The following is a 14583-nucleotide window of genomic DNA, read 5'->3' as shown; positions in this document are numbered from 1 at the left end:
GCTCAGAGCTCCTGGCTCATATCTCTCCCATCTGCAGCTGTCAGCAGGTCGGGGAAGGGGGTGGCAAGAGGAGGGTAAACAGGGGCCTGGCTCAGCAAAGAGACCCACCCACCCCCACCACCCCCTTGTGACATTGCCTTCATCTTTGCCTCTTTCTTCCTTTCTTCTTCCTCTCTTCCTCTTTCTATCCTAAGCAAGAGAATACAGACAGACAGGGGCAGGATTCACCTGTTTCTGCCACAAAGCTGTCTAGCTTCTCTGGACTCTCGCAGAAATCATGACTAAGCCCACACAGACAGGTGCTGGCTTCGTGTCAAATGTTAACCTGCTCTGTCCTGCCATGTGTCCCAGTACCTGCAGCAGCACAGCCAGAAAATGCTGAGGCCCAAGAGCGTGATCACTTACACTGGAAGCTAGCATCAGGCTTGTGTGACCTAAAAAAGCATAAGTCTTAGATTTGGAGCAGTTAATATCACTGGAAATCGAGGCTATCAGATATAGGAAACTAGCTTCCACTTAATGAGGTGTGCGTATCCTGTCAGCCTCTCCATGTCCAACCCCTAACTACCACCCTGAGCCCAGCCTACTGTCATTCGTTTGCCCTGCGCCGGCCTGGGCGCCCCGTGTCAAATGCCAAAGGACACGGGCCCTGCGTCATTGCGCGTAGGTAATAAATAACAGACAGCAAACACCCCTGGTGACAGGGATACAAAATGTGCTGTGGTGGGGTTTAAATTTAGATCCAGGCTAGAGGTGGAGCAGCTCCATATTGCATTGCATCGTCCAGGAAGGAAGCCTACTCAGGCTATACTGGAATGGCCACTCAGTGTTGTCAGCTGTCAGGAAGGCATTGGGGCCAAAGTATAGAAGCAATTTAAGTGATTCAACCAACACAGATCAGGCAAATGGATGTGATGAACAGACAACAAATTTGTAAGAATCACTACTACTTATTCACTCTTCAGCGTAGAGTTTATACCAAATGGGAAATCAACACCTGTGAACTTGAAAGACACTGTGTTATAACTATACACAACCATCAAGCCTTGAAGTAGCCTAGCTGCAAAACAAAAAGCTGAATGACATCAGTGATAAAAGCGTTAATACAATATGAGAGTGCAGCAGTTTTGAAGTAGCACAGAGATTCACCCACAGACCGGCTCTGAGGAACACAGCCAAGGTGACCCAGGCTAGGACATCTCTTTAAATTGCTTCATTGCAAAATCATTTTAATTTTCTCTGCATGTAACCCTGCATCCAGATAGAGGCAGTGAGTTATGAGCTCGCTGACCTGATGACAAAGCACAGCCACTTCCTGATGGTGCGGTCAATAAACAGACAGGGTCAAAAATATGCTCTCATCACACTCCACCATCACTGACTGCACAACATTCATAAAAACCAGCCTGTCCTTTTGATTTGAATCGGGTTTCTAAAGTGATGACAAGGATAAATATGGAATATTTGTGGCAAGCACTTTCTGTTAGTGACATGGGGACGATGTTAATCAAAATTGTAGCCTAAAAACAGGAAGGGGGTTGTTTGTATAAACCTAAATCATGAAAAAAACAACTTATTTAACAACCATAAAGATAAAGTTCAGTAAATATGAGGACCGGATCATAAGCAGAAGCTGACCCATCATGTCTGGTTTACTCTGTAGTACTCAAGTAATTCTGCCATGAAGTGGTCCAAAACTACAGTATAACACACACACACTCTCTTTGGCTATACTCCATTTAGCAATTTGTGATGAAGGGTACAAATTTGAGAAGGCAGGTCAGGTGTAAACAATAGCCAATATGGTGTTAATATTATTAACTGGGTACTATTTTTATTAACACTGTCTGCTGTTCTGCACAAGCAGGTTTGCCCTGCTGTCATGCAGCACCATCAGGGATGCAGTGGAGGGTAAACCCACCTAAACTCTGTTCACTCCGCCATTTGAGGCTGACACAAATCTTTCTGACGTTTATTCAAAGTAAGTAGTGTTTAATAACACATCACTAAACACAACGGATGTCTCTCACAAACAGCTAACTAACTGCACGTTAATAATAATGCCTCTAACGGTTTTTTTTTAGTACTGAATGTCTTGTTTTAACCGTTAAGTGCGGCGGGATGGTAAACGGTTGATATTGTGTCAGGTTTACTTGAAGCAATCCATCTCGACATGGTTAGAGGTTGGAAACTTACAGCTAACCACCTACGTTTGGTTAAATTGGGTTTGTCGTCGCGGAATACATCGCTTTGTTAGATTGTTTTCAGTTAATTTAGCCATTGCACCGTTTTAAGTGAAAACTTTGCCGTGTTTGGGGGGGAATTTACACCGCGCTGTCTGAATTTGAGCTGTCAAATGTGTTTACTTACAGCGTGTGTCCACAGACGTTCACCATCAGTTTCAACGACGGATTCCTGTATTTGGTTGTTTTGCACCTCGGACACCCTTGGTCGTCCATCTCTGTCTCTAAAACACAAATAATAAGCTGGAGAAAAATGTCAACAACACGCAATTTCTTGTCACTTCTCAAGCGGTGAACCGCTGCGTTACACAGAATGTGGTCCGAAGGAAAACTCGGCTAATAAGAATAGTTCCTAGTTAATTAATACATGTGAAGCAGTGGTTGTCAAACTGTGGTGCAGGCACACCCAGGGGTCTCTGAGGGAGTCCCAGGGGGTCCACTGTAAAATGCTGACCAGTTTATTTTCCCTAGTAATTTATTCACATTAAGTTGGTATTTAGAGAGAATGTATATATATATTATATATATATATATATATATATATGTATATATGTGTATGTATATATATATATGTATGTATATATACATTCTCTCTAAATACCAACTTAATGTGAATATATATATATATATATATATACATATGTGTGTGTGTGTGTGTGTGTGTGTGTGTGTGTGTGTGTGTGTGTGTGTGTGTGTGTATGTAGGCTATGTATGTGTGTATATAAATGTATGGCTGTTTTGATTATAGGTTTCACTGTCTGCACTGCCATTTCCCCAGTACCCTATAGGTTACTCCTATATTCCATGATGTAACTGTACTAAAACCTAATTAAAAACCAAAATCTTCCCACATGATGTTCCCCAGGGAAAAAGCTCCTGAGATGAGGGTTTCTGACCTAGCCTATGTATGTATTTGGGGGTCCTTGGAAATAATTCACCAAGGATAATATTGTGTGATTTAATATTTAGCCAAGGTATGATGAAGACAGACACATATGTATGATAATAATATAATGATGATACGATAATCCATCATAACTTTACTTCCAGTGCTAAATTTCAACCCCAGCCACTTCTGTAGGCTGCTCTGTGGATTGGCAAAGGCATTCATGCAACAGTAATTCTACCACAGTTTTACTGAATTACTGACAATGTAACAATGTTAAAGCATTGTTTAGACAAAATGGTGGTACTCAAAATTAGACTATATTGCCATATTACATCTACAATAATTATTTGCAAAGGATTTTACCCATTTCTTGTTTCTCAAAAATGAGTTTTGCACCAGTCATGCATGTGACTGGGTGACTAATGTAAAAGATGCTGTAACACAAATATAAGCTGTTTATGGGCTAATGTGTAGCTTTTATCTCACCAAGAAAGGCTGAGTTATCCTCATATTGGAGACTGTGTAAAAATCAAATTATGTGGCTCCAAGTTTTGGGTCCAAGAAAATGGTCTCAAAGGGTCTCAGAAAATAACACTTTAGAGCTACTTTTTGCAGCATTGCAATATAGCACACATTTCACTGAAGAGAGGGCCTGAACTTGCACTCAACATGTTGAAAATGCCCTGCTCCTGATGGGATGTTGATGCTGTTTGTTGTGTTTCTCTCAAACACTCCATCTTGTGCCATAGTAGCAGTTTCTGAATCTAGGATTTGATCTTGTACTGATTCTTGGGATCATGATGGGATGATAGAATAAATGGCTAAAATTCACAGCCTATTTCAATAACCATCAATACCTTAGAGTCTGGTTATTGAAAGTTAAAACATTTACACTGGAATTTGCTGTATCTGTCTACCAGAGGTGGAATTTTTTTGCACTGTTGCCTAGAGGTCAAAGCTGAGAAAGAGTAAGTGGTTCAAGTTTGGAAAGTATAGGCTAAAATAGGCAGTGGTGTGCGTGGGGGAGGAGGGGGGGGGGGGGTCACATTCAACAGCTCCAGTGACTACTGTGTTTATCCACAAGCTCAGATGAAAGATAGATGAGTCATCATTGAATCCTCGAAATTCTTAAAGAATATTTTCGATTTTAAGTTACCCAAATCATTTTAAAATCAGGAAATTAAATCATTCCATGCATTGATTTTTACCCCAGACCTGTTCGGCATTACCTCGGGTATGAGGGGCCCTAATGACCGCACATACACCTACGGCCGAGGCAGCTCCTCACAATATAGAGACAACAAGTATATCCCGTTCCCACGATCCCAAAAGCATTCACCTTGCACAGGTGAGCCGCTGGAATACACAGCAAGTTGTATGATTGACAGCTTGAAACCAAACATCGGTGTCTGAATCCCGCTCGCTCCTCCCTTATGGGCCCCTCGGCGGCCAATAGCGTGGCTCTCCTGCAGATAGACCCCAGTGTGTCTCCTTCCAGCTCCAGTCCCCGCAGAGTAAAAGTCACGTTGGAAGGAAAAGGGGAGAGAGATATCTACTTACAGCTGCTGTCAGATATCCGATCGCATTCGCATGGCGAGGAGGTAACCTGATCGAGCTGGGAGGAGTGACTTTACCAGGGAAGGCTCGAACAAAAAAATGTCTTCTTCTTCTGCCGGAGAAGTCACAACAGCAGATGACATCAAGAGAGAAAATGTGAAGGAGGCGGATAAGCGGGAGTGCATCAAGCTTGTGGCGCTGGACGCGGCGGAGTTGTCCATGGAGCGCACAACTCCCAACACCGACGCGGTGCGCACGGAGCTGCTGGTGAGCGCCGCTTCCTCTCTGGCTTTCTCCCCGGAGCAAGTGGCCTGTGTGTGCGAGGCTTTACAGCAGGGAGGCAATGTGGACCGGCTGGCCAGGTTCCTGTGGTCCCTGCCACAGAGCGACCTGCTACGCGGCAACGAAAGCATCCTAAAAGCCCAAGCCCTCGTCGCATTCCACCAGGCTCGGTACCAGGAGCTGTACAGTATTTTGGAGAACCACAGTTTCAGTCCGTCCAATCACCCCTCGTTGCAAGACCTCTGGTACAAGGCCCGGTACACTGAGGCGGAGAAGGCGCGGGGGAGACCCCTGGGCGCCGTGGACAAGTACCGTCTCCGGAGAAAGTACCCTCTCCCCAGGACTATCTGGGACGGCGAGGAGACGGTGTATTGCTTCAAAGAGAGGTCCCGAAACGCGCTGAAGGATCTGTATAAGCAGAATAGGTATCCTTCTCCTGCCGAGAAAAGAAACCTCGCCAAGATTACAGGACTCTCCTTGACCCAGGTCAGCAACTGGTTCAAAAACAGGAGACAGAGGGACAGAAATCCGTCCGAGGCGCAATCAAAAAGGTGAGACAACAAAAGGAATAAGACACAAGCTATTTCAATCATATGAATCAATTAATTAAAAATATCCCACTGAGTGTGCTGTGCATAAAAGGCGCGTTGAAATTTAGACCTGGGCTAATTTTAACAAAGTCATTTGAAAGCTTTTGCGTGCAAGGACGAAGCTGGCTTGGTTTACAACCATTCACACTCAGAGACACACAACGTCTATTTCATAATCACCCGTCGAGCTTACTTATACGACTTGACAGCGTTAATCATTAACTGTTGATAATTTAGAAACAAAAAAGTGTGCGTAAAAGGGTTAGGAGCACGCTTTTAATGTTTTGAAATATGAAGCGGTTGCCATTCAGATCCGGTTTCAAGTGTGTTGGTGCTAAGGGGCATGGAGACCATAAGCAACAAAAACTTACAAAGTAACTTACATACTCCTGTGATTTCACTGTCAAATAAATGAAGTGGGGTAACTTTAATTAAACAATACATCTAGATGAGCCGAATAATTAATTCAATTTCTTCTTATTGTGTGTGTGGGTGTGTGTGTGTGTGTGTGTGTGTGTGTGTGTGTGTGTGCACGGACCCACGGATATGCGCACACACGCACAAGTACAAACGCACCAGTGTGTGCTTGCGGTTGTGTGTCCCAGCTCGGCACATAAATCATTTTCATTATTACTTTTTTTCCTTTTAGACCAAAAAGGATCTTAAAGCTTCAGCGTTTCATTTCATAATCCTCCACACATACAGACAGAATTTTGTCTTCTTTCATGTTTTCCTCTCTGTGAACAAAGCTGACGCGCACCTGGTGGAGGTGACCTCTCTCTCTCTCTCTCTCTCTCTCTCTCTCTCTCTCTCTCTCTCTCTCTGTCGCACACAAACACGCAGCAACACATTATTAGGCTGCCTTTAACTCGCTACAGAAATAAAGCTTACACTACAAGCTTGGGCGACTAAAAGTCAAAACCTGTGGATTTTTTGGGGAAAACTGTATTGACAGTCAATACTAAACGGCTATAACCTAGAGATTTACTAATGTCTTTCTTTATATCTTTTCCTCGAAGTTGGGGGTGAAGTGTGTGTGTGTGTGTGTGTGTGTGTGTGTGTGTGTGTGTGTGTGTGTGTGTGTGTGTGTGTGTGTGTGTGTGTGAGGGGGGGTGCAGCTGTTTGAATCACTCTTGAAAACGAGGTTAATTAATAAGCTGTAATAGCGATGTTGATATAGTTTTTTTATGCTATAACATCTTGCATATGAATATAAATCGGAATTTTAAATTACAATAGCAAATGAAAGTTAAAAAACAAATGCAAATAAAACGTTTTAGCCATTTGTCTCGTCACGCCACCACTGCTTGCATTTGTCACACCAGAATTTATTGCGCCAAATGGCTGCGTGGTCGTTGATGGTGGCTGTTGTCAGTGCAGCTCTCCATGGGGTAACAGATCCACACATCACAGGACGGCCTGCTCTTCACAGCTGTGTAATAACACACTAACAAATGTCCTCTTCTTATTATGGTCAAAGTGTAGAGGCAAAGGAAATTGAATTAAATCTCAAAATTTAAATTTTATTGGATATTTACTTCATGGTTGTGAATATTTTTTATTAGGGAGCTTCTGCTTTCACAGAAAAGTACACAAACAGGAGACAAAATAATAAATAAAACAATAATAATAAGATATCATCACCACAAACACTTCCTTGTCTCGTGTTGTGCTACGCAGCCTCTCATTTGTCTACATTTGGTTTTCACAGTGAATCTGATGGAAACCACAGCACAGAGGACGAGTCTAGCAAAGGGCAGGAGGAGCTGTCTCCTCGGCCCCTCTCCAACTCCTCAGATGGGACGATCACCCATGGGACCCTCCCCCTGCAAACAGGGCCTCTGGACAGTGGGTTGGTCATCCAACAGATTGGGGACATCAAGATGCCCCCTGGATCCAGCAGTGGGGGGCTCTACAACGGAAATCTAGTGACCAGTAACACCTCCTCCACTGTGTTTCACAATGGTGGCTCGTCTTACCTCCACACCCCCAGTAACATCCTCTTCAACGGGCTGAATTTGGGCATCCAGCCCTTGGCCTTCAACCCTCTGAGGCCATCTGGAGGGGTGCTGCTGGGGGGATCTGGGGTGGACATGCAGATGCAATCGGGACAGGAGAAGGGACTGGGCAGTTCTGCGGAGGACTCGGCCCTGCAATACGCCTCCTACGCCGGCTGCGTGAATGGGGCGGAGGTGAAGCTCGAGGGGGTTCACAGCATGGCCGCCCAGAACGGGGGCTCCTCCGTGTTGACGTTCAGCTCCTCGTCAGGCGCGCTGCAGCTGGGCGGCTACAGCCTGGTCCAGGTACCGAGCGGAGTGTCCGACAGCGATAGCAGCTCGCTACTCAACAGCAATGTGGGTCTTCCTCCCCTGCAGCTCTCCTCTGCCACCTCTTCTTCAACAATCACACAAGGTGGGTTCGCAAAATGGTACGTTGTTTACAAACTCACAAGCTTCTTTCTTACTTCCTCTCTTGCTGCTGTGTTTACCTTGAAGTTACATTTAGAATATACTACGCTGATGATGCCCTTTACCCTCCTTAAAATGTTCCAGTGCAATGTTGCACTTCCCTGGTGGTTTGTTAACAGGCCTTTACTACATCTAATACATCTGAGCTGCTTTATTCTTAGCTTGTATGTGTTTGGACCTGAGCCCAAAGTTCTGATACTACATATAACACAGAGCAGAAGAAATAGTGAAGGGCCACGCACACACACACACCCACACACAAATGGTGGTCCTTTGAAAACCCTAGAGATGAATATAACATAGGTTCTGAAGTCACCATCACTCATCATCACTACACTCTTGATCTCCAGACCAGGGAGGAGGGAAACATGTTTCAGACAATCAGAGGGCCATGAAATGCACTAACAGGGAATGAGCCATTACACCACTTACTTTGACAGAAAGCAGAGAATCTACACCACAATGAATAATAAGGAAAAAACAGAAAACTAGAGCTTGCAGTTGGCTCCTGGCAGGCTTTTGCATTAGACCTGCAGTCTCTGGGGTGCCACAGGGTCAGGCATAAAGAGCATGAAGTGTCTGAGACACACAACAGCGATTTTGAGGCTGAGTCCTGCTGTACGTTAAGCACATAGTATTGTGAGAAATGGAAAGGGGATCCAGCTATGGAGATGTAAAATCTTGATCTAGCTGAAATGGAGTTAGAGATATGTGTTGATCTGTTGTTCTGTTCCTCCAGGTACAATGCCATTGAACAATGTAGCAGTGAGCTCCTCCAGTGAGGACTCCTTCCAGCCGCAGGACAAGCTGACCATGACGCCCCTGCACCACAGCACAGTGCTCTACAGCATGGGCAGCACCGGCCAGACCTCCATCAAGAAGGAGCCGCTGGAGGGAGGCGTCTACTCCTCATACCACCACGGCCTCCACCTGGACCCCAGCGGCCAGATCAGCTACACCACCCCCAGCTCAGAGGAGGTCCCTTCCAGCCGAGGCCCTGCCTCAGCCGCCGACGTCGCCACCGTCAGCTCGTCCAGCCCCGAGCCGGAGGTCTACACCACCCTCACTGTCAGCACGCCCCTGATGGCCCATACGGACCAGAGCGGCCACCACCTCCAGCCCGCGGAATATCTGGGAGGCCACGAGGCGCAGTCGGCCCCCTCCGCGCACCTGATGGGTGCCGGCATGAACAGCAGCTACATGAACCTGTCAGAGGACAAGGTGGGCGGCTCCGGCTCGGGTGGGGTGAGCGAGATGGTGCGGGCCATGTGCGGGGAGATGGAGGCTGTGGAGGGGAAGGAGCTCGCCAAACTACAGACAGTGCACATGGATGAGGACATGGCTGACCTTTAACCTCAGACCTATCTCCTTGCAGAAGCACTCGCGTCCGCCCAAGCAGTGATATGGTGAATCTTTTTACTTGTGTGTGTGTGCGTGTGTGTTTTTTTTACCATTCATTTCCTCTAAATGTTAAATTATTTGCAGACGTGTTCATTTGACTTTTACAATGCACTCTATTCAGATACAAGCCCCTTTGGTGGGCGCTATGAATTTATCATAAAAAAAAATCTATGACATCTTTTAAAACCCCCAAACATAAGACGAAACTTTACAACTGTTACTTGCAAATAGAAGAAGCCCCTGTATGTGTTGGAGCCATGTTTAAATGTGCATTTTTATAGACAACACCTGCTACTTCCTGTTGAGTGGATTTGATCTGCAGAAGCAGGTGTTGGAATGCCCCAAGTCATGTGACCAGGATGTTCCTCCAAACTAAATGCGTCATGTGGGTCAAACCAAAAAGGTCATTCAGTAGGGGGAAGAGGGACAGCGTCTCAGTGAAAATGGTCACTTAGACCACGACGGCTTTACTGAAGGACTGCACACACATGCAGCAAATAGGTCTCTCATTATGCACATGAAGTTGCTGGTTTAGGCAAATTTGTCCTTCAGTAAGCACCTGAAATTCTCTGAATGCTTCTCAAGTCACTGCTAATCCCTGCATTCACACTTTCTGTCATACCAAATGAGCTAGGAGTGATTCAGCATGGTGGGTGTTGTTAATGGGACTGGAGCTGAAATGAATGTGCCTTTCTGCTACCTAAAATATCAGATTGCATTGGTCTGTTTTGGTATTTGCACTACCATAATGACATTACAACAGGAGATTGTACATGTTTCACACAGCCTTCATTTTGGAGGGTTTGTCAGGATGACGCACCTCAACAAACATACACTAATGAATCCCATTTCAAGCCACAACAACTAGCAATTTGTGAGACCAAGTTATGGGAGATGATCAAAAGGTCACACTGTCGTTTCACATGTCGTTCATCATATATTGTTTATAATGCTGCAACTCACAGTATGTTAACTAGATGTGACAATGCTATACTATATCGTGTTTCATTTTGATGTGTCTCTCAAAATGTCAATAATCAAAGGATATTTTTCTATAAAGTCAGATGCAAACATATCTACAGCTGGTATGCTTTTGAAATGTATAAGGAACAAGGGACAGAAGTGTAGCACCGACTGAGGAGACAGACCTACATGCAGCATGTATTTTCATGGTCCCACTTTTTAAAATGGAGAGGGATTCTAATAATTTCCCTTTGCATGGCATCACAATGTTTTGGACACTAGTGCCTTTTACGTTTGTTGTTTTTCCGAATAACACTGAATGTAAGTTCTGTCATAGCTCTTGACATCACAGCTTCAGAGACACGACATATTTCACCTGTTGTCAGACAGACGAGGGACAGAAGGGAGCGTAGAGCCTGTTTGTCAAGCGTGTCTGGTGCTTTTCACAACTGAAGCCTAATTCCACGCCGACATACATGACCGTAACAATGCATTTCGACCTCATGGCCAACATTCACCATGCACATCTACCAGTGCATCACAGGTCTTCACACACAGAGTGACTAGTAACATTTTCCTTTGTCAGGCTTCATAACATAATCCCACCTATTTGAATGGACATTACAGAGAAAGTATCCTCAGTGCTCTAACATCATATACCAAAAATGAGCCATGGGCAAATAGTAAAACTGATGGTCGTTTTGTTTTTTGTTTTTTTTATCTTAGTTTGAATTGTATGTTTGTTATCTGGAATTATGTGAATGTATTTTTCTAAATCTCCATACTGCAATAAAAGTTTATATTTATAAAAACATAAAACTGGCATGTTTTATTCTTTCTAACAAGGTTACCATTTGAATACACATGATGACTGTGATAAAATTATGGAATGATCTCTGAAGTTTTAGGCACACAGTATGTCTGTAACGCATCTGAATTTATGACATACAAAAAGCATATGTCTTCCCAACATTTAAGAGGCCTATGTAGCCAAACTTTGTGAGGATGGGGAAAAACTGGCATGCAGTAATCCAGCGAGCCGAGTGCTGCTCTCTGCAAACCTGCAGTGATCGTTTGCACATGCCTAGCAACCTGGAGTTCATTAGCCCTCCTTTTCTCATCTCAGCCCCTGTAATTCAAATAAACAGCAATGAGATTTCCAGAGGTAAAGCTCTTTCGGGTGGGGGGTCTGCAGCTCCCCACAGCCCAGTCCAATCCGACGGCCTTTTTCCCTGGGCTAAATGCTGAACAACCCCCCCACACCCCTCCCAACATGTGGAAGAATGAATCTGAGGTGCTGTCACTCACAGACACTGGGTCTCTGTCTAGAAAGAGCCTGAACTCCTCTCATGGCTTTGGGGGATTGTCCATGAATTCATAAAGTTCCACCCAATACTCGCTCACTCAGTGGGCTCCCAACAAAACCAGGAAGGACAGATAAGATGGAGAGCAAGTTGCACAATTGGACGAACAGCAGGGGATTTTATGCACAAAATCTCTGTACTGGAGTATAGGAGTTGTCCTCTCAGCGGATCCTGCTCAGAGGACTTATATGATCTAACTGGTGACCTAAATAAACAGAGGCTGTTTGTCTGTGCTCACTGTTGAGGCACAGAGAAAAAGAAAAAAATGGGAGAGACTGGCGAGAAAGAGAGGGAGAGGCAGGCAAGCGGGATAAAGTTACCTGTGCACAGGTGACCTCGTCGCCATGGGCATTGGATTAGCTGATTGTTAGGTATCGGGTAACTCCTCCTGTAATATTGAAGAGGGTGAAAACGGCTTTGTTGGAGCCCAGAACAATGTCCCATTCGCAACAGGAGCCCATGATCTATGGGTCTCACGGGGAGGGGGCCACAGAAAACTCCAAATTCCACCTTTGTATTGTGCCTGTAAATTACACAGGAAAGCAGCAGGATTGTTGCCTCAACGCAGGCTATGTAGTACATTTGTATGAGCAATATTACTTACTGATTAAAATATATCTACTAGACTACCTATATAATGCAGAATGACACATCAAAATGTATTTAAATTGTATTGTTTGATTTCTCCTTGAAATAAAACAGGACATCTCCATATCAAAGTAGCAGAACGAGCAGATGTATCATTTTGTCCACAATTTCAAACATGCGACGTAAAACATACTTGGGCGTGCAGTAAAAGGAGGGAACCCCCCCAGAACCCGGGCCTTATTAAAAACGCTGACCTCTGATCTTTCAGATGGTTTCAAAGCTGACATTTAATGCGGCGCAGCAGACTGCAAGCCATATGTAACATGACCTGGGGAGCACGGTACTCCACTGCTCCACGTCCCACTAATGAGAGGGCAGGGGTCACAGGGTACCAGCCCGCTCACACAGACCCACCACTACTAGCCGAGCAAGAGGCAGCTTCTCCACACGGCATTCTGCGTCTTTTTGCATAAACACGCTACTCTACTCTACGGGCTCTCAGGCCGCAAGGCTGTGGAAAATAGGTGATGGTGTTTACATGAAACTACAGTTGCCAAATAACTGTCTACAGCACTTGTGGATTTTTTTTTTCTTTTACCTCTACTTGAAATAATTGAGTTGTTGAAGAATATGTGCAGATGTCCAGTCCGTCATCCAGTGTGGGAAGAGGAAGATGCTGCCCGGTGTGACTCACTGGTTGGTTCTGGACAATAAGGACAACATCTGCCATATGTGGGCTGACGGTCTAAACCTGCAGTGGTGGAGTGACCCTCACTACACGGGTTTTACCACATTTGTAAGTGTGTGTGTGTGTGTGTGTGTGTGTGTGTGTGTGTGTGTGTGTGTGAGAGAGAGAGGGGGGGGGGGGGGGGGGGGGACACACTCACAAACACACAGTTGGTTGAAATGGGATAGGAGAGAGAGGCACCAGCTGGGAGGCTGCATCATGTCCACACCACAGTGGTCAAATGGTATTTCCCAGAGAGAAAAACAGCACTTTGTAACAGGAGCAAGGCAGTAACATCACTAGTGAGCAGCGTGGCCAAACACACTTCTTGTCATTTGCTAAAAACCCATGTAGCAACTTACATATAATTTCAAGAGTTATATTTTAAGTCGGGTTGTATCATCATAATATTGTCATGACGTTGATAATAACATGGCGCCCCCTCCCTGCCGGTAGGCACACATGGTAGCGCAGCAATTTAAATCGTTGCTTTTGTTTGTTTATGGGTTTGTTTGGTCGCTTGGTTTGTTGAGTTTTTTCAGCCCCGGAGCAAAAATAATTTCCCTAATACAAATATCTTGATCTACATGCCTGAGGCGTGTTTACCGAATGGAGAACTGTAAAAGCTGAGGCCATAATTGCATATTTGTGGAGGTGGCCCTCTGAGGAAATGCGTAATGATTTTGATGGGGGCTAACCCCAGCGCACTTGTACCAGGTCTAATTTTCCAACATGACAGGAAACTCTGTTAAGCTGATAATTGCAGCTCCAATTTCATTTAACTCACTCATGTCAACAGTTGTGTTTTGTTTTGAGAGAAGGAGCTGCCTTTTCAGTGCCTTTCACTTCCCGGAATAAATCCCTTTTAACTCTTGCTTAAATTAAAGCCACATTTTAGATAGGCAATTTGAATTAACCAAAAGGCCTAAGCGAGTTACAAATTATCTGTCAGTTTATTAATTTGTCAATAAATCATCAATCAATTACAGTAACCTACTTAATATTCAGAGAATTCTAGGCTACTGCTATAGGTAAATAAACTTGCATAGGTGTGAGGAAAATTGCTATAATAAGGTTTAAAAAAACAGGCCTGTCTCAGAAATGGCTAATTGATTTTTGGTTTTGAATTTAACGAATTCTTTATTTAACATTTTGAATTAGTTATTTTGAATGTCACAAAGTCCAAAAAATCCAAAGGAAACCCACGCGACTAGGCTACATTGGACATTTTTCAGTCAATTTAAACAGTATCGGCATTGTTCCAGCACACACAGCTGAAATAGCACTTTGGATTTAGATAGAGTGAAAACCATCTGCTCTAGCCTACTTTCAGTGAGCCAGTAGTTCTTTCAATTTTCTTCCATTTTTTTAAATAAACCCTCCAATAGGAAACATAGTCTTTTTGATGATGACATTTTTATGAAGTGTTTTCTGGTGTCCATCCCTTTTTTCTCTGTTTCTCTCCTTCCACCGGAGTTCTGTGCAGTTGCATGGCGGGTGTCGCGAGACGA

The 14583-nt window shown here is 44.4% G+C and overlaps 2 protein-coding genes across 3 annotated transcripts in view; one reads left to right on the top strand and one right to left on the bottom strand.

Annotated features, from left to right (window-relative positions):
* mnat1 (MNAT1 component of CDK activating kinase) overlaps positions 1 to 2540 on the bottom strand; it is a 29158-nt gene extending 26618 nt beyond the window's left edge. Inside the window, exon 1 of one of the 2 annotated variants that reach the window (XM_071527780.1) lies at positions 2371 to 2540. In XM_071527780.1, the coding sequence (XP_071383881.1) occupies positions 2371 to 2459 (89 nt within the window). In that variant the 5' untranslated portion in view covers positions 2460 to 2540. The remainder of the gene's footprint in view (positions 1 to 2370) is intronic. The other variant, XM_071527779.1, reaches the window with a different exon arrangement.
* A 2143-nt stretch (positions 2541 to 4683) lies between these two features.
* six4a (SIX homeobox 4a) lies at positions 4684 to 11175 on the top strand. The gene is made up of 3 exons (XM_071527741.1): positions 4684 to 5522; positions 7273 to 7973; positions 8769 to 11175. The coding sequence occupies exons 1-3, from the start codon at positions 4789 to 4791 to the stop codon at positions 9380 to 9382; spliced, it is 2049 nt and encodes a 682-aa protein (XP_071383842.1). The 5' UTR covers positions 4684 to 4788; the 3' UTR covers positions 9383 to 11175.
* Positions 11176 to 14583: the final 3408 nt, after the last annotated feature.

The sequence above is a fragment of the Centroberyx affinis genome, unplaced genomic scaffold, assembly GCF_046629955.1.
Source record: "Centroberyx affinis isolate AG114_WGS23_722 - 3 ecotype Tasmania unplaced genomic scaffold, CSIRO-AGI_Caff_v1 ptg001575l_1, whole genome shotgun sequence".
Classification (NCBI taxonomy): domain Eukaryota; kingdom Metazoa; phylum Chordata; class Actinopteri; order Beryciformes; family Berycidae; genus Centroberyx; species Centroberyx affinis.
The sequence above is the reverse complement of the archived record's forward strand: the minus strand, read 5'-3'. Positions and strand labels throughout refer to the sequence as shown.